Consider the following 20,558-nt stretch of genomic DNA (forward strand, 5'->3'; position numbering starts at 1 on the left):
GTGACTTGTCGAAAGCCTTCGACTGCGTCTGTCACGAGGTTCTGCTGCGGAAGCTCTTCCACTATGGTTTTAGGGGCTTGGCGGCGAGTTGGTTTTGTTCATATCTAAAGGGTCGTCGTCAGAGAGTGTGTGTGGGGTCGGAGTATTATGAATATCAATCTGTTGCCTGGGGAGTACCTCAGGGGTCGGTACTGGGACCAATACTTTTTCTCCTATATATTAATGACCTCATCCGACTTAATATCCAGGGAAAATTCACGCTCTTTGCTGACGACACCACAGTTCTCTGGCATGGGTATGATACCGACTCTTTGAGAATAGCCATGTTGGCTGATCTTCAACTTATATATGAGTGGTTCAGGGCAAATTTACTATCATTAAATCCAGAGAAGACCAAACTAATTTGTTTTACAAATAACCGTAGTCTTGATAATATTCTTATTGCTAACTGCTCTGTCCCGCCTTATTGACAAGGAACTTAAGTTTGAGGACCATATATGGAGTCTCAGCAATAGGGTTTCTGCGGGTTGTTTTGCTGTTAGGGTGGCCTGTCGGGAGCTTGGCATGGGGATTGGGAGAGCTGTGTACTTTTCCCTGATTGAGTCCCATCTCAGGTATGGTGTCTGCTTTTGGGGTTGTGCAAGCAACCCCATATCATATCTTCTACAGATGTTGTTTGTTCTACAGAAACGTGCTGTGCGTTATATATGCGGGATATCACCTAGGGAATCATGCCGACCATATTTTATCAGGGAGGGCATTCTTACAATCTACTGCCTATACATACAGGAGGTGGCATGCCTTATTTTCTCCCATCAATACAGGTTTGTCCTACAGAATCCACGATATGTCACCCGCCAGCGGAATAATTTGCGGCTTCCCATTCCAACATCTGCCTTGGTAAAGAGATCAATTTTTTATGAAGGTATAAAAATCTTTAACCACCTACCAGAGGACATTAGAGGGGCAAAATCTCTCATCAAATTTAAGTTTCTCTTGAGGAGATTTCTGAGTGGTCGAGCTTATTACTCTGTGGCTGAATATTTTAACGACAATCAGATTTTAATTAATTAAGGGAGACCTAGCTCTTTTCCTAACCTGTTTGTTTTAAATGTTTTTCTTTTTTTTTATCCCTAAATGCTGAACTGTACTTTAACTGTTTAACTTTGATTCGTCATTGTAACTTGTATTTTTAAATATAATTTTAACCTTGTAACTCTGTCTCTTTAGGATTAGGTGAAGCTTTGTTTATAACAATATTTTGTTCAAACAATAAAGCATATTTGAATTTGAATTATATATGATGACAGAATTAAAGTTAAAATATAAGTGGCAATTAAAAAGTAACATAACTTAACAGATAATAGCACACAACATAACACTTAATAATTAAAACTAGTAAACAAGGAAAAATAAACTCTGGAAATTATACCTCAAACACATCAAATATCTATAAATTTTAAAGAGGAATCTAGTATTTCTTCGAAAGTATTATTTGAATGAACATGAATGAATTTTCTGCAGGATACATTAAGAGGCCCAATACTCTTGGGGTATACTTCATCAACCAAACAGAATAGGAAAGCATGATGGCAATAAAGTTGACTTCAACTCGAAAGGATCCAATGTATATATATACATTAAACAAAAAGTAATTATAAATAACAAAAAAAACAAGATAATGCAATATTTGGTAAACAAAATACTATGCATAAAATACATAATTTTTAAGAAATTTCATTTTTTATGTGCTAATTATTTAGCAAATATTGCTCTCTGACAATCAAGAGAAATATGGAAAGCTTAGGCCCACACTAAACTTGTGAGGAATTGATAACCATTAAAACTAGTAGTTTTTTGCTCATAAATTTATGAATTTTTGAAAATTTTGATATAAAATCTCTTAGAAACTATACATCCATATATTTTTAATTTTTATTAACAAAGATACCCAAATATTTAATAGAGGGAAGTGGCTGTGTTGCTTAAAGTATAATACAAATTATTCAAACCAGATGTATTCAAAGCAATTTATTTTTAAAAGCTTAGCCTAGCGTATGAACCATCATTAAATGAAAACTGAAGAGTTGGGTGTTATATGCATAAAAAACATTATAGCTATAGGTGCATAAATGGAATGTACTCACTTGTCAGTTAAGGGCAGAAGTTTTCCATAGTGGGAACATATTTGATAGTATCAAAGTTATTCTAAGGAACGATAGTGCATTTAAAAACACTTAACGTTATACAGAACACTAAACAGGACAAACAGTATTTAAAAAGGGGGCATGTTAGTGTTCATCATGTTTTGTTTATATTTTATTGTAGTTCTTAGAAGGTGGGAAATACTATGTTAAAATAGGTTAACCTATAGTCAACTTCACTTTAAAATCAATGTTATGCAAACCTGTCAGAGTGGTAGTAGCGACAGATCGGTCTAAATGTTATTATTATAAATGGTGTGCGGTTTCATAAAGTTGGTGATAAATTGGTGACACAAGTTATCCTTTAAGGTGATGACTGGTCAATTTTCAGAATTAGAGCTTCTAGTGGGACAGTTCAGATAAGCAAAAGTTACTGGATTAGGGTTGTCAGAATTAGGGCCTCTATTGTGGGAAGGCTCATGGAAACTAAAGTTTATCTTAGTATTTTGTACCGGCTGCACTTAATACATTAAAAAGTGTGTTTTTCATCAGTTGCTTAGCTTTTGCTCATGTGAATAATTGTGTATGGTTATCATGAACTTTGTGTTGAGTGCATCTACCATTGTTAAGTCTTTACATTCAACTAGTTCATGATAACTATACACAATTACTCACAAGAACAGATACTATGTAACTAGATACTAAAAACATTTTTTTTGTTTAAGTGATAGGGTGTTATATGGGTAAATTTACATATAGGGCAACAGAACCAAGTTTGTATTTTTTGCAAAAACAAATGGTCAATCTGGATCAAAAAAGGAGTTTAAACAATACTACAATAAGTTAAACGAGATAATATGAGTACCACATCTTAAATCCATATTTATAGACCCAAATATTTAAAAGTAACTATTAAATTTAAAGGAATCTTATTAAGGAGTTAAATGAAAAACAGTGATTGCCAATATTTACCCTTAATTTTCCAAATACAATTAACTGCCTTTTATTATTTCTAAGTACAAGCTTATGAGCACTGCAAACATCATGTATTCTCTATACATGAATATAAATATAAACCTGCATGCCATAACCACATAATTAGGATTGAAAAACAACTATTGTGAGCAAAATAATGGGACTTATAATTGCTCTAAATGTTTTGTAAAGTCTAACATATAAAGCTTTAATTTCAAAACGAACCACCCTTAATAACTTCTTAAAAAAACTTCAATTTAGATGTACAGGGAGATGTTTAAATTTATATTTGACAGAGTTCTGTCAATCACCTCCTCACCTCCAGCTAACTCACTTTAATATATCAATTGGGAACTTCCATCGTGTGACACATTATTGTAAGCAGCATTAAAATGTCTATTCGACAGTGCCAAAAAAATTAAATCGGTTGACGTACCAGCGAAAGGTGACCAAAAATTTCTGGGAATAATGGATATTTTATCGACCTCAAACTTTCTTATTTCAAATGGCTACCCTAACTGTGATACAACATTTTAAAGGGGCTAAAACTAACTGTAACTTTTTCAATTTTTTTTAGACAAACATATAATTCCCATGCAAAAATAGACAATTTTTACTTAGTAAGTATAAAGTTGCAAATTTGAAAAAATTATAGTACATGGTGGGCAAATAAGCGAGGTAAGCGGCTGTATCTCAGGATCAGTACATCTGGCAATAACTCTTCTTTTCCAAAAACATATATTAACCTATAGTTTTGATAATACTGTTAGAAAGCCTAGAAAATATCTTTCGTTTTGGGTCAAAGCTCATTGGCCTCCAAACAATAATAGAGGTGGGAAGCTTATGGAAATGTATCATTAAAATCGGTGTAAGTTCTAAACCACTTATTCGATTTTAGACAATTGAAAATTTGTTTGCTCAATGATCAATGTAGCTGTTTTAAATGTACGATCTCATAATATGTTCAAAAATATTGTGAAAACCAGATCCTTGCTCTTTTTAAAGTTATAGTGAATTAAAGTTTTTTTACGCACCAGTCAAAACTTAACAACCACCATCGAGCGTTCGGCCTTAGAATGTCGAATTAACATTACTATAGCTGTTTTCTCAAGCTGTTAATAAGATTTTGCCTGTTGTCATAATTAATAAATAATACTTAAACTAATGTGTCACAGAATCAAAGGAGGTTTATGTGATTTTCTTAGGACAACTATTTATTAACGAATTTCTTTTTATATTTAAATTATGGTCCGTAAAAAGACCCATTTTAAACCCAAAAATATTAAGTATTTAATGCCTCGATAGATGTTGAAACTGGTTTCCATCACATTCCAAAAAAGCTTCCAATGTTCTTTGTGTGGATAAAACTGCTGTTTCGATTTCAGCAGCTGATATTTGATTACTGGCATCACGGATTCTGTTTTCCATATTATGTCTAGTTGGAGTTTGTTATAAAATATCTTTAAACGACCACATAAGTAAAAGTCGAGGCTTGTTAAAACGGATGACCTGGCCAGCCAAGGAAATAGACTTCCCCTTCCGATTTTCGTTCAATATAAACTTTTGAAGTAAAATGGAAACAACTGGAATTATTACAAATTGCGCCCTTTAGCTCTTAGTGAGGAAGTATAGAAAAGTAATGAGATCGGACATTTAAAACAGCTACATTGATCTTGCAAACAAATTTTGAATTGTGGAGAAATAGTCCATACTTGCAGAAATCAAGTCAGTCCATACTTGATGAAAATCAGGTGGAGGGAGGGAAACTTTGGTAGGTCAAATGGTTGCCACATAATGTCACACAATATTTTAAATGACAAACAATTTTCCATCTTACTTGAAGTTGAAGCGATTTACCAGTAAAAATGTGTGGTAATAGACAATACATTGAATCCAAATATATTTTTTTAAAATATGCATCTATTATTTGCGAGAAAATAACTAATGCTATTTTGAAATTTTTCCAACATTTTTTGCAGTATAATAGTAATTGGCGTATTTATTTTACTAGTATTTTTTGCAGTACCTAATGGGATGAATTTATTAAGACCTTCTCAAAAATACAATATATCCTTCAATCGTCCTACCTTTGGAAAACCAGTGGATGAAAATTATGTTGAAGTACTTAACAAAAATAATTTGTACTTCCAACAACATGGAGCTTTTCCGCACTACGCTTTGACAGTTCGAGAGTGGCTTAATGAAAAGTTTTCAGGGATGTGGATTGGCAGGCGCAGTGCAATTGAACGACCTGCACGGTCGCCAGACTTAACACCACTAGATTTTTTCTTTTCAAGGTATTTAAAAAGCTTATAAAACTCCTTCCGAAAATACTAATGATTTAAAGGATCGAATTACTCGTGAATGTAGAGATATGACCGGAAAAACTTTGCCAATGTTCGTGAGGAATTTCAAAATAGACCTTATTATTCTCCTGAGATACAGCCGCTTACCCCGCTTATTTGCCCACCCTGTACTCTGCTGCCTTTAAACGTCTAAAGCATATACAGCAAAATAAATAAACTAGAAAGTTCTACTGAGTAATATCAACTAGATATACTATGGCTGTCAGAGCACTGACAAAAAAGCAATTATCTACCATCTGTAAATCGACAAAACTATATCCTTCAGAGATAATTCAGAAACAGAGCCTCACCTATTATCACCAAGGTGCAGGTAAACATTGAGAAGCAGGAGAAACACTTTAGTTAATAGAATATTAGAATAGAATATTAGTTAGCTGAATGGAAAATTGGTACCAAAAAGTATGTGATCACTCTATACTCTATTCCTCAACATATTTTGATCTTAATAAAAATATGTTGCATATTGAAATTTTTGTGTCTGAATTGTCTGATCTGATAGTGAAATCTTTAAATTCCCACTTCATCGTCATACAACTGTTGTAATGTATTGTATTGTACAACTTTTGAGTAAAAAATTTTCAATATAATATTATACTTATTATAAAAAAAGGTTGCTCTTTGCATCTGTAGACTTCTAATAATATAATTCTTAAACAGGTATAAAATCTCTAATAAATCTCTAGGGTGAGTTCAACAGCTATTATTATTTTGTCTTAAATAATTTTCGTAGTAATGCTGCATCTGGCATCGCTCTCTGCTCATTCCCACAGCACCTCTTGGTACAGTCACACCTATAAGTAACTTTTTTCTTTCTTCATGCAGGTATGGCCCACGAAACAGTAATGACGATTTTAAAGCATTCAGTCTCCCTATTTTTCAAAGTACTAAATTATGATTTTATCTGTATCTTGTTACTTCTTTGCTTTATTAATGTATTAATATTGTTCAATCCCAATTATTATTTAACTTTTTTAATATATTTTTTATATATAGGCAAGTTGATTTATTTTTTTATTTTTAAGTGTATGAAATTGTTTTTCATTATAAATCTTATGTTTGTAATAAAAACTTTAAGAAGCCTCACATGTTTTATTTTATGCTTGTTTTATGTCCAAAAAACAAACATCTGTATTAAGACCCGCATTACTGGAACAGTTTTTTTGTCATCACATATCGACAACCATTATTGGATAGTGAGAGGTCAATTATATCTTTGCTCACTACAAATTCAATATTATAAGAAAACGAGCGTTCAAGCATTTCCTTACGATGTAGAGTAATGTCTGTGTCTATGTTAGCTCTATATATTACCTTGCTAAATAGATGAGGTGGGCATCGAAGTTATTAATGGTAGTTCGTTTTGAAATGAAAGCACTGTATAGTTAACGAATGTATTAACAGAAACTACTTTCCCAGATACTGGAAGGAAGCGTTTGTATTGCTATTGCCGAAAGTTCATAATCCAACAGATTTTAGTCAGTTTAGGTCTATTATAATATTCTACAAGCTTTCTCTAAAATTCTTAAATGCATTCTGGATTCTCAAATTCGTAATTTTCTTATAGTAATTATATTTTAGCAACTAAATAATCTGGATTTAAAGCTATTATTTAAAATTATAGTTGCACTTCGGCAATGACAGATGTTATTGATGACGTATTTCGGGCTCGGGAAAAGGAAAGATCTCTGCATTGATGTTGTTGGACTACACTAAAGCTTTTAGTTTCGTTAACCATTCAATTTTAAAGTCACTATTTCATTATATTGGCACAGGTCAAAAGGTATCATTAAAAAAATCGTCAAGGCTATAATATGCCCTGGATAATAAAAGTGATTTGAATTTCTTAACTTCTAGAATATTTGGGAAGATATGTTTTAAAATGTACTCGTTCGACTAACGATTGCCGTCCAGTTTCGTTTACCGGTTTGCTGGTTTACAGCAAATCTCGGATCATGGATCATCAGATCATTTTCATTTAAGCTGCTGGCTTCTTTGAGCGAGATTTTCAACGACGCTGGAATTTCCGGTTACGTAGCCGTGTTGGTTTTTTTTTTTAAGACATGGGTGATGCTAACTATGTTTTTATCATTATTTTTTAAACATACAACAAACAGAGTGTGATCATTTATCGGGTCAAGTGATGAGTGATGTACTTGAATGATGATGATGAGTGAAGGCATGTTGAAATTTCTTACAAGTTAAATTTTATACACAAATAATTACCAATTTTAAGACAAAAAAATATATAAAAAGCTATTTTTTACAAAATTATCAAAAAAGTTTAATATTGGAGTTATAATTTTAATTCGAGCAACAACCATGATGTTTTCTCCATTCGGTGTTCGAGAGGGTCAAGTTTTGAAATAAAAAGCCTGTTGCACTTAATTTACTAAAAACTAATGTACAAAAAATATGTAGGTCGAATTTTAAGATATAAGTAGGTTTTTACCTAATAATAAAGGACAATTGAAATAATTCATAAGACTTATTTCAATTATTATGGTAATATAACTTCTTAGTCAAGAGGTTTTGTGTGAGGATCTTAATAGCACTCGATAAAACATGGAAAATATGCCACATTTTAAGTTGCGATACAGGCAAATCCTTAATCACCAGTTGTTACAACTATACTTAAAACTATAAAAAGTTAGAAACATAAAAAAAAACAAAATTTTGTTTAAAGACCCCGCATCACGGTTATACAGGATGTCCAAAGTAAGGAAAACCAGTATGAGGATCTCGGAAACAGAAGAAGATACGAAGTGGTATAATTAAAGTAAAGGGGCGCAATATAGTTTCATTTTATAATAAAATATAAATTCCAAATACTTTCTAAATATTGGAAAAAACTAAAAAATCGGTTTAAATTTTTTCTGGCGTTGTTATTTGAAAATAATATTGTGATACAACACATTATTGTGACCACTTTTTAAAATACGACGTTCTGTCTTTAGAGAGCCATCATCAACTTTGTTTTTCCTTGTCGGCGTTATATTGACCATTTGCAATTTTGAACAGAGAGGTTTCAATGAGGTATTTTGTATTTCCAATGAGTATTTAGGATCACCTCTATAATATCATATACCTATCTCTCTTTCGATCACGGAGCTCTTACCAAAATTATGTGTTGGAAATTCCAGTGTGATACACTGTCGAAAAAGTAATTAAAAGGGCTGTTTAAAATTTCAAAATTCCGCCCATAAGAAAAACCAACCATTATAATGGAAAGTGTATAGGTACCGGGTGACCCTTTTGACAAAGCCACATCTTAGAAAATTCTTTTCTTTTTATCAAAGGAACCACATTTTTTACGTATAAACAATTTCTGTAAGACCTCGGTTTAATTCTTGTAGATAAAATGAATAATTTCTGGTGAGGTTTATAATTACATTTTTAAGATCTGCTAATAATGTTTTGAGTTTCTCATTTTCGGTTGTTATAAATCAGAATCTTAATTAATAACTGTAAATATTTATCAATTTGCCATGGACATAGTTTTTGTATATTTATTTTTATTTTATCTAATAATATTTTATAAATATTATAAATTATGAATTCATTAAATGATTTTATTGTTTTGACATAAATTTAAAAAATTAGTTCTGAAAAATTAAGGTCTGATGATATATGAAATACATTATTTGATTTTGAACTCGAAATATTTACATAAAAAAATATTCACATTTCGCTTTCTTTATTAAGATTTTTCCGAATTATCCAGAAACTTTACATTATAATACATTTCCAAATTTACGGTTTTATTTGAATTATTCGATATTTTTAGGTTGAAAGAAGTGAAAGAAACTATTTATATTGCTTGTAGGTGCAATTTCGGAATAAGAATAAGTTACATTTTTATTTGCCTCAATATCTGAAATGAAAACTTCACTGGTCTATCATTCTATATAGTAAAATCACAGCTGGTAAAGTGACTGAATATGAAAACTAGCAAGCATAGAATTGTAAGAGATCATAAATGGATAATGGTTATTTTTGATTAAATACAAAAAACTTAAATAGTACTTTTGAACTCTTTCAATTTGATCTATGTGTATGGTCTCGATAGGCATTCATATTTGTGAGGCATATTCAAGATGTGGTCTCACTAGTGCATTATATACGTGCATTAATATGTTTAACTATGGTGTCAAGCTGAAAGCCCTTGCTGTTTCTAATAACAAAACCAAGTGCCTTTAATGTTTTGTTCCTAATATGAAGAAAGTGGTTGTTGAATTTCATATTTGATTTTTTTTTTGACACCCAAGTCTTTTACCTCATTATTTCTTGTCACCTGATAAGATTTAGTGACATTATATGAATATAAGATTGGGTTTGTTTTTCTTGTAAACGTAATGACTTCACATTTATTTCTATTTAGGAACATTTTGTTGGTATTAAACCAGTTACACACATTATCAATATCTTTTTGGACAGCATCACAGTCTGTCTGTGTATGACTCCATATACATTCTTGGACACTCCACACGTCTGCCAAGCAATATTTGATGATCAACCTTGAATGTTTTTTCACAATCTCTATATATTACATCTAATTGACTTTTACCAGATATTGCTTCAGCTGCAAGCTCTGATATTATAGATAAATTTGATACAGTGGATTTGTTTTCCATAAAACCATGCTGAAATTTGGATATTTTAGGATTTAAAGATGAAGACAAGTCATTATACAGTATCAGTTCAAAGATTGTTGCCATTAGAATATCAAAGACATTAATCAAACTTATTGGACGATAATTTTTGATACCTTTCTTATTACCACCTTTAAATATAGGTGTTATTTGTGCTGTTTTTAACGTGTTAGGAAACTGATTACTAGGCAATGAAAGATTAAAAATATGTTTTAGAGGTTTCATTATATATTCAGCAAGAACCTTATAAATAAAAGCAGGAATACTGTCTGGCCCAGTTGATTTTTTAGGTTTTAATTTCTTTATACTATTTAATATACTGTCATTTGTGAAAAATTAAAAGCATTATTTGTAAAAACCGTGTTGTTTATGTCATTATTTGATGGTTTTTCAAAAATGGACTGGAAATGCTATGCAAAAGCATCAGCAATAGTTTTAGCATTGGAGTATGTATTTTCATACGTGTATTTCATGTTGATCATTTCACTGGGCAAGCCATCTTTTTTTGATTTACTGCGCAAAAACTGCCAAAATGCATTAGGGTCTAAATTTAAATTGTGCTCAATATTCTTTTTATAATTATTGTACTCTAATATTGTTTGAGATTTAATGATTTTTCTGAGATTCTTAAACTGGTTTTGCAGAGTCAAGTCAGTCTCTTTCCTACAGATTACTCCATATATTTTGTTTTTTTTCTTTAATTTTATTGATTAAATCTTTTGAATACCAAGAGCAAGGCTGCTGTTCACATCTGTGATTAACAATAGTTCTGACCAATCATGGGTTTTAAAAAGATATAACAGCTAATAGTCTTCTTTAGCAAAATCATATGCAAATTTTTTTGAAATATTAGAAGATTTTGTGAGGGACTAGAGAAGTCTTTTATATTTATGTTTGAAATTATTACATCAAGGTATCTATCTCTTTTTTTATGTTGGTCTAAATTATGATAATTAAGGAACTCAGTTAACAAATTATTTTTATCATTATCACATATATTAAATAAAGATAAATTAAAATCACCCAATATTAAAACTTAGCCAGATTTCTGTCTTCCAGGCATTTCAAAAGTTATCTTGCCTTATTGTCACCTTCATTGATGCGTATTAATTTGGGTGTTTTGACTGGCGTTTTTCACATATTACTTCGGGAAAATTATTGATTAACATTTTTTTGAGGTCCTCTGGCTCTGTTTTGGGATCCACCCTCATTATATGTAGTGAAACCACCTTGGGTACTATCTGCACTTCACTTTCGTTTCCACCAATCATACACCTCTGATGCCTTGATCAATAACAATCCATGATCAATAAATCCTTAATTACATTAATTGACTAGAATAAGAATAATACATTCTCTATAAAACCACCTCTGAGGTATTGATCTAATACTCAATTACATAGTTTTAAATTTGCTTTTGTAAACCTATATTTAAAAAAAAAATTTTAATCAAATTACTGGCACTGCTCTGTAAAGGCTTAAGTATCTAAAAGAAAAATTGAAACAAAATAGTTTGTCTCGAAAACTCAAAAGTTTTCCAAAATACTTCTCTCAAGAACTAAAGAAAAATATTAAGTTAAAGACACATCTGCATAAACAAATTAAAAAAGGCACTGCCAATTTTCAAATTAGGAATGAATATAGCAAAATTAGAAGTACAGTGAAATATCAAACTGCACATGAGCTTCGAACTTATCATGAGAATATCGAGAGAAATGTCAAAACTAACCCAAATAGCTTTTGGGATTTTGTCAGGTCTGGGCGTTCAAGACCTGGTGTTCCGGCTGAGGTATGCTATGGGGAGTGTACTGTTAGCGGTGCTCAGGAAATAGCTGACACATTTGCATTATATTTTAGCTCAGTATTTCAACAGTCTGAAAAACCTAACTTTGATAAATCTAGTGGCAACTTTTCATTCTCCAAGATCTCTGAAATGCAAATTCAAGCAGCCATTAAGAGATTAAAATCAAAAAAGGCCACCGGCAATGATAGTATCCCCTCATACATTTATAAAGGTTGTTCTGATATCTTGTGCACTCCATTAAAAACCATTTTTAATTTGTGTCTAAAAACAAACACATTTCCAGAAGTTCTTAAATATGCTTTGGTTACTCCAATCCTCAAATCAGGAGATAATTCTTTGGTTGACAACTACAGACCAATTAGCGTTCTTAATTCTCTCGCAAAAATTTTTGAAAACATTTTATACCAAGATATTTTGAGCTCTTTCATGAATAAATTCTCTCAGCAACAACATGGATTTCTACCAGATGCCTCAACTGTCACCAACCTCAGCACTTTGAGGCAGCTGCCAATGCAGTAGATAGCCAAGAGCAGCTAGATGTTGTCTTGACAGATTGTGCAAAGGCTTTTGATCGGGTTGACCATGGGCTGTTGGTGAATAAGTTGGGTAAATTTGGTTTCTCGCTGAAGGCATGTAGGTTTATGGTATCTTATCTTACCGGAAGGCCTTAGCAAGTTAAAGTTGGTAAAAAATTGTCAAAAATATATATAGTAACATCTGGGGTGCCTCAGGGCAGTAACCTTGGGCCTCTCTTATTTCTAATTTTTCTGAACGATTTGCCAAAGTGTATAAATCATGCTAGATGTCTCGTGTTTGCTGATGATTTTAAATTATTTATGCACATAAGATCTCTTATTGATTGTCTTGAGCTGCAAATTGATTTGAACTTGGTGGCCCAGTGGTTCAGAGAAAATAAAATGTCATTAAACATAGATAAATGTCAAAAACTAACCTTCACAAGAAAAATGCAATTTATAAATTTTGATTACAAAATTGATAACTTATCGTTAACTAGGAAAAGTAAATTTAGGGATCTTGGATTCTGTTTTCAAACAAATCTCAAATTTAAGCAACACTATGAAACTATTGTAAACAAAGCATATAAGCTTCTTGGTTTTGTAATAAGAATACAAAACATTTTAAAGAAATAAAATCAATAATAATTCTGTACAACTCACTGGTCAGACCGATCTTGGAGTGCCTCAGTTATCTGGGCACCTAAAGCAATGGTGCATATTAATATGATTAAAAGGGTCCAAAAAAGATTTTTAAGATACCTGTACTTAAGAGCACATAATGCATATCCTTATATGATCTCCTATAATAGTATGCTAATTGAATTTAAAATGGTACGATTCAGTGTTAGGCGTAATATGAATGATGTCTTATTTATTTACTACATAACTAACAACTTAAAATATAAGAACTGTTCTTTAATTAACCATCTATCATTTGCTGTTCCTAAAATCAATTTGAGAATAAGAAATAACAATCTTTTCCAGTGTTCACCCTCAAGTTGTTCGCCATTTAAAAGAATGATGCAAGAATGTAATAATTATATACAAAAATATGATATAGATCTCTTTAATATTAGTATTCGCCAAATTAAGACTGATTTTGTATCCTTATCTGATTAATCATGTACTTGTTAATCTGTTCTTTTTGTTTTTGTTTTTAATTGTAGGTGTATTTTATTAGATGTTATTAGTTTTAGTGTAGGTTTAGTTTCATCATTATTATTGGTTTTCCTTTTTCTTTCTGCAAGCCAGTAAGCACTCCCACATATAATTACATTTCAAATGTGTTTGTAAGAGTATAAAAAATAAATAAATTAATACGTTAAATTGAATTCCCTATGTATAGCAACATATTTTGTGAAAATTCTATAATAAATGAACCTCTCTATTTAGTGAAAAAAAATATATAAATTATATATAAACCTTTCCAAGATACTATATTTCCGTACATTTCTTCTTAGTAGTTTTGTTTGGTATGTTCTTACGTAAGTATCATTTTTCAAAAAATTATTTTCCATTATCCATTATTTTTAGCAGTGTGTTCCTAATCAAATAAATATCCAAATTTCACTCAACTCACATTCACTCACACTCAAACGGTATTTAATTTAAACCTGAGATTTAAAGAAACTTACATTATTGTTTTTGTTTCTTTTTATTATGAAGTCCTCTATAAACAACATTTACTTTGATTTGTTGCCAGTATAATTGTGTATCTTATGTAAGAGAAGCAGCTTTTAACTACATTACTAAAGATAATAAATCAATGTTTATCACTTTTATAAAAGGTAAAAAACACGAAATCTACAGCATCACAAATACATTTAATAAAATAACGAAGGTTACATGTTTCGCTCGACTAGAGCATCATCAGATCTAAACAATAATTAAAATGATGTAACCCGAAAAAAGGAGAATTCAACACAAACTTACCATAACATACACAAAACACCTAATATTTAAGTAAACAAAGATTACAATAAACTGGCACTATCTATGTACAAAGAACTCAACTAAACAATCAAATCCTTTATACATTTCAGAAATCTAACCATCATTTAGGAGTCTGGAACTACTTGAGGTTATTAAAAACTAGGTGGCCATCAAAATCAAACCTTTCATTAACGCAGGACAGATCTGGGCTTTTAAAAGCTTTACTAATCTCCATTGTCTCCAACAAGTCTAGTTTTTTACTTTTGTTGCATTGATGCAGTATTTTTATATTTTGGCTGTCAGGAAAATCATGTTTGGAGTCGAGAAGGTGATTAGCAAAAGGTGATCTGGTCACTGTGATTTCGGTATTTTTAAATTTATTGTATTGGGCCTTGTGTTCACTAATCCTAGTAGAAATCTTCCTACCAGACTGGCCGACGTACACTGCAGGGCACTCTTTACACCTAATCTCATAAACTCCTGGCGAAGATAGCGGGGGTAGTTTATCTTTAGTTTTAATTAGATGTCTATTTAAGGTATTATTGGTTTTAAAAGCTGGGGTTATGCCAAAGGGAGAAAAAAAGCGGGATAATTGTGACGAAATTGGTCCAAAATAAGTAAACGACCTAAAAGTTTTGATATTGTTTGTTTGTTGTCTGATAAAATTAAATGATAATTTATACTTATACACAAGTAAAAAGACTTGTTTTAAGGACTCGTCGCATTCTTGTAGTGAACTTAGTAGTCAGCTGATTCTTTATAGTTTTATGGTCTATTTTTTGTGCCTGCTTCATTTCTAGATATTTGTAGGATTCTTCTTTGTCTAGAGCATTAATTATCTGACCGTTTTTTGTTTGAAAGTCACCTGGTTGTAGTTTAATAATGTTCACAGTTCGGCACTTATCTAGTCCAAAGGTCATTCCTATATCATCAGAGAACTTTTCCACTATTTTAAGCATCTGATCTAGTTGATTTTATGTTGCCGCAAGAATTTTTAAGTCATCCATATAAAGTTATTCTTGTTAGTTATCTATTATTTCTCTATTATTCCTCTAGCCAACTCAATTACTTAGTTGAATTGCGTTGGTTAGATAGTAGGGTTCATGGCAAGAAGATTGCCCTATTAATCTAGGACGCCTTTTGCGTGCGCACTTTACTTATTTAATAGCCACAGTTTGTATGTCATAATTTTAAGGAAATAAAAGATTGAAGGATATAGCTTAAAAAGAAATTTGTTGAAGGCAGCTTAATCTTATCGCTACAATAATAAATAGTATGAATAATGAAAATAAGAAAGATGTAAAAATATTTTTTTTTTATTTAAAATAATATAATTGTGTATAATAATATGAGTGAAAAATATAAAAATATTTGAAACAGATATGTGCTTATTAGGAATGGGTTACTTTAGTTTCTGTCCCCAATATTGTTCGAGATAGAAACGTCGTTTCGTTGATAATGCTTATGACTATGACGGTTTTTTATTGTTGTTATTTTCTATTTTATTGTTTACCTCCATGTTGTCATTTCTATGGTCCAAACTAAAGTTCATTTATTTAAATAAAGAGATTAAAATAAAAACAATGTTCGATGTGTGTAAATAACACTGATATAACAAATGAACAACTAAAACAATAAATAAACAAAGACAAAAATTTTCCAGACAAATTTTATTTCTTAAAAATTAATCTTGTATATTTCAATGTATAACCAGCTCAACACTGGTTGCTTTCAGTGTTTAAGTGAGTTGAGTAATCGAGAAATTAAATTGATATTGATCTAATAATAGTTGTAATGCAAGTAATGATACAATAGTCAATTTTTTTTTCAATATCTGTATTTTAGGCTGCAGCCATGTAAACAACTTATTACCGAAGAGAAAATGGCAGAACATATGTCTAAACTTCATATAAGTTCAGAGACAGCGACTTCAATCCTAGAGCCAGAGTCAGTAAAAAATAAAAGGCTTTATATGTGCGAGGAAATGCGAAAGTTGCAAGCAGAACCCATTATTCCTCCATCATTAATACCTGGAATTCCTCAGCCGTGTACTGCCTTAGTTTTGTGGCAGCCTTCACCAACAAAGAAATTGCCAGTTATAGGTATGTTTATTTTAAATAGATAAATAAATCTTTCATTACAACTAAAAAGTAAGTTTTTTCATCATATTTTTTCCGTTAAGGGTAGTCGTTGCACTGCCTAATGCCCAAACTAATCAATCAGTGTCGATGCCATAGTTAATAATTTCTCAAAAGAACTTATTTTTTTTATTTACAATTGCAGGATTTGCATTGTCTTATATTTAAAAAAAAATATAACGATATTTCGGTTTCTAATTACCTGCAACCAGTATCGTGCATAAGAGAAAAGCTTACTCTCTTCTACAGGTTTAGATACTCAATGATTCTGGATTTTGCGATTCTGCCTGGGTACTTACTCACCGAGGCATCAAGTTAAATCTTTTTAAAGGCTAAAGACAAAATAATTACGACAAAATTCCCAATTTACTAAGTTTGAAAAGTGTTTTAAAAGGTATTGGTAAGGATTTTTTATCGCGACAAAATTAGAGTAACTTCACATTTTTGCCAAATTAAACTGTAAGAACTACAAAAATCACTATTTTGTCCAACACTCATTGTTCCTAATGACTTCATCGCATCTCCCATTCCGCATAAGGCAGCATATTTTCCAATATATTAACATATTTGAACCTGTCTATTATCCCCCTAATTTTGTAAATAGGACCTATTTCATAGGCCGAAAAGCAGCTCCACACCATGATATTGTCGCCATTACGTTTTACAGTACCAGCAACGTACTTTGGGCCAAGTCTTTTTTCTGCAGGATGTCTTACAAATTGTCTTTTGTCATTTGAAAATATAAGGAATTTAGATTCATAAGAAAAAAAATAGTTTTTTGGCTGGGTTTCTCGCTGGTATCCGAAATCAACTAAACGAACTTGAATAATCCTGGGAGACACTTCTATGTCACCAACTGTGGCTAAAATCTGAGTCGAAGTCATTCCTTTCGTTCATTTATATTTCGTTCATTTATATTAAATCGCTTAATGCGCCTGTCCAAGTTTTTTGTGGTTTTTCTTGGTCGAACACCACGCTTAAAGGTCGTAACCCTACCTCGGATTTGGTAATTTTTAATAGTTTTTGATACAACGTCTTATCCATACTTGCTTTTTTCCAGATAAATAGGCATCAATAATTTTTTGTTTTAGGTCCAGCGAATAATACACACCACGCGGTATATTTTCAGCAAAAACCTCACAACTTCAGTTTCTCATACAATACTAAAATCAGTTTGGTTTTAAGTTGCTCTAATTTTCTCGCAGTTGTTTTTATTATCATTTTTTTATATCGACTTTGAACTGTACAGTAAACAAACAACATTCTTGCCTGGCAAACAAACATATGTTTATAAAACATTTTGTAAGGAATTCAATATAAACAATTTATGCAAATATTTTAAAAGTTGCTTTAATTTTATCCGATACTGTACATCATCTTAAACTGGACACGCTGTACGTACCTTTGCAAATTTTTTGATTCAGTAAAAAAATATATTGCGATGTTTTTAATTAGCTTCTACTAGTAAAAGAACAAAAAATTTTCATTTTTCAAATGGTTATTCTATTTTTATACTTAACACCGCACAAAGAAACCAAAAATCAGCAAGATTTTCCGACCTAAGATTCCTTGCTCGTAATGTCAATTCTAAAATTACACTAGTGGGGCCATCTATATTTATTTCTTTTATTTGTTACAGAGGAGCCCAGTAGCTCAAAGGAGGAAGATGAAAACGAACCATCAAAGAATTTAGATATACAATTTATAGAAACCGTAGAAACAAATAACGATTTGTTAGGTGGCGACATGGATTTGGATTCATAATAAAGTATTTGGATTTAAGATAAGAGCTGCAACAATTAGTGTGACGTAAAAGAAAATTTGTGTATTTTGCCATGAACTTAAACAAGGTCCATGCTTAAATGAGAATTACATTTTTGATGATGATGAGATTTACATTGCAAACGTTATGTTTAAAATAAAGTTTGAACATAATATTTAAAATAAGATTTTATACTAAACTTATTAGGTTGTATTTTTTAAATACTTGTAACCATAATATAATTATGTAAATTGTTTATACTATCCGACGCGTATTTTTATTGGAGAGAATTATTCTTAATGTAATTTTTATAGGGTTATCGCAAGCTCAGTGATATAATGCAAGTAAAAAAGTTCTCTAATTTAACATGTTTTCCTTTTATAAGATTTTTTATAGAACGCGAAACCTATCTTTTTAAAAAATGTGTAACAGAACTTCTAAAAGGTTCAAGAAAAGACTAAAGCCTCACATCTGTTAGAAACACACTGGTGCTAACAGACGTCTCGTGTGCAATTTAAGACCCAATGATTTTCAGAAAAAAAAATATTGAATACAAGATACAGTCTAAGGTTTAAAAAAAATAGAAAAGCATTGGTTCAGTTTTATTTATTCTATGGTTATCTTGCTAATTAAAAACTCAACTATTGTATTTTAACACGTATACGAGGTGACTGGTAGTTCGATAAATTCCTTTGGAGATGTGATAGGGAAAGGGGTAAGAAGTTAATGGAACCCTAATATGCATTATGCAAAAGTTGATAGTTTTTGAGATAGTCAATTTTTTTTTCTCCAAAAGATAGACCTTAATGGTTTAAAAGTAAATTTTCAGAAAATCTGCTGTACATATTTTAAAACTTTGAATCAAAACACATGTCTGATGCCGATAAATTCTGATGCCGAAAATAGACCTTTTTTAACCGACATTTTGTGGACGGACGGGATCAAAAGTTAGTCATGAGGGAATTACAAGTTTTCCGAGAGAGAGAGAAAATCCCCGTTTAAAAAGAGAAACTCATTTTCAAACAAAGTTTTCTCTAAATGTCTGGATGGGACTTATTGGCCGAGATGTAATAGGACCACATCTTTCCAAGACCATTTAAACAGAGATATTTATGAAAATTTTTTACGTTACATGACCTACAAGAGCTTCTTGATAATATTCCTCTCGCCGTTTGAGGATAAATGATATTTAAACATGACGGCTATCCATTTATGTCCAACCCGTTATCGGCTGTCAGTTCCGCAGTTCCTGGATGAACGATTTCCAAATCGTTGGATTGGTAGGTCAGGTCCAATTCTTTGGTCAGCACGAAGCCTTGACTTAATTCCTGTAGCATATGGGGTGGAAGAAAGCAGTGGTTTATGCAACGAAAATAAATACCCGGGAAAATCTTGTCCAAAGAATAACCAACCCTACTAAGGAAATTCGAAATAAAATAACAACTAGCACAACAAAGACGGAAATGAGAAAATGCTGCCAAGCTTGTATCGACAATAGAGGCTCTCATTTTGAACAAAATTTGTGAAATGTAAAGTTAATTTTTTTAAAACATAATAAATTTACAAAACGGTGTCAAGCAGTTTTCGAACCATTTGTAGGATGTGAGCTAGATTACGAAATAAGAAAGTTAAAAAAAATTATAAATATAGCCAAATATTTTTCAGAAAATTACGACTAGAAAGCGTAGTATTTTATTTTAAAATTAAAAAACTTACACTTTGCATTTACAATTTACCTATAACTATTTCCGAAATTTTATTGTTTCAAACGTAACATCATAGTGTTGCGCATATCTTTTGCTTAAAAATTCAAGAATATGTACAGCAGATTTTCATGAAACTTACTTTTAAACCATTAAAGTCAATCTTTTGGAAAAAACAGAAAATTTCGAATATCTCAAAAAACTATCAACTTTTGCATAATGCATAGTAAGATTCAATTCACTTCATACCCCTTCCCCTATCACATCTCCAAAGGAAAGTATCGAATTGTCAGTAACCCTGTATATTAAATATTTAAGAAAATTTAAAAATATAAAAGTTCTCACCTTTGATACGTTAAATTTAAGATCAGAGAAAGCTTACCCCGTTCATTAAAACCGTTGCACCACACTGCGATTCTATTTTAACCCTCTACGTTACATTTATAGCAATTTATAACATTGCATTGACACGCATTGAGTATCAATGCAAATCATTCACTTCTTACAATAGACAGTGCTTTTATTTCAAAACGAACCACCCTTAATAACTTACCCGCACTACGCTTT

At 31.3% G+C, this 20,558-nt stretch overlaps 1 protein-coding gene across 1 annotated transcript in view; it reads left to right on the top strand.

Moving 5' to 3' along the window:
- The window catches only part of LOC126735001 (uncharacterized), a 28,515-nt gene extending 9,169 nt beyond the window's left edge, over window positions 1–19,346 (top strand). The window contains exons 2-3 of the mRNA XM_050438871.1: window positions 16,234–16,490; window positions 18,166–19,346. Of these exons, the coding sequence (XP_050294828.1) occupies window positions 16,234–16,490; window positions 18,166–18,290 (382 nt within the window). The 3' untranslated portion in view covers window positions 18,291–19,346. The remainder of the gene's footprint in view (window positions 1–16,233; window positions 16,491–18,165) is intronic.
- Window positions 19,347–20,558: the final 1,212 nt, after the last annotated feature.

Source organism: Anthonomus grandis, chromosome 4 (genome assembly GCF_022605725.1).
Source record: "Anthonomus grandis grandis chromosome 4, icAntGran1.3, whole genome shotgun sequence".
Classification (NCBI taxonomy): domain Eukaryota; kingdom Metazoa; phylum Arthropoda; class Insecta; order Coleoptera; family Curculionidae; genus Anthonomus; species Anthonomus grandis.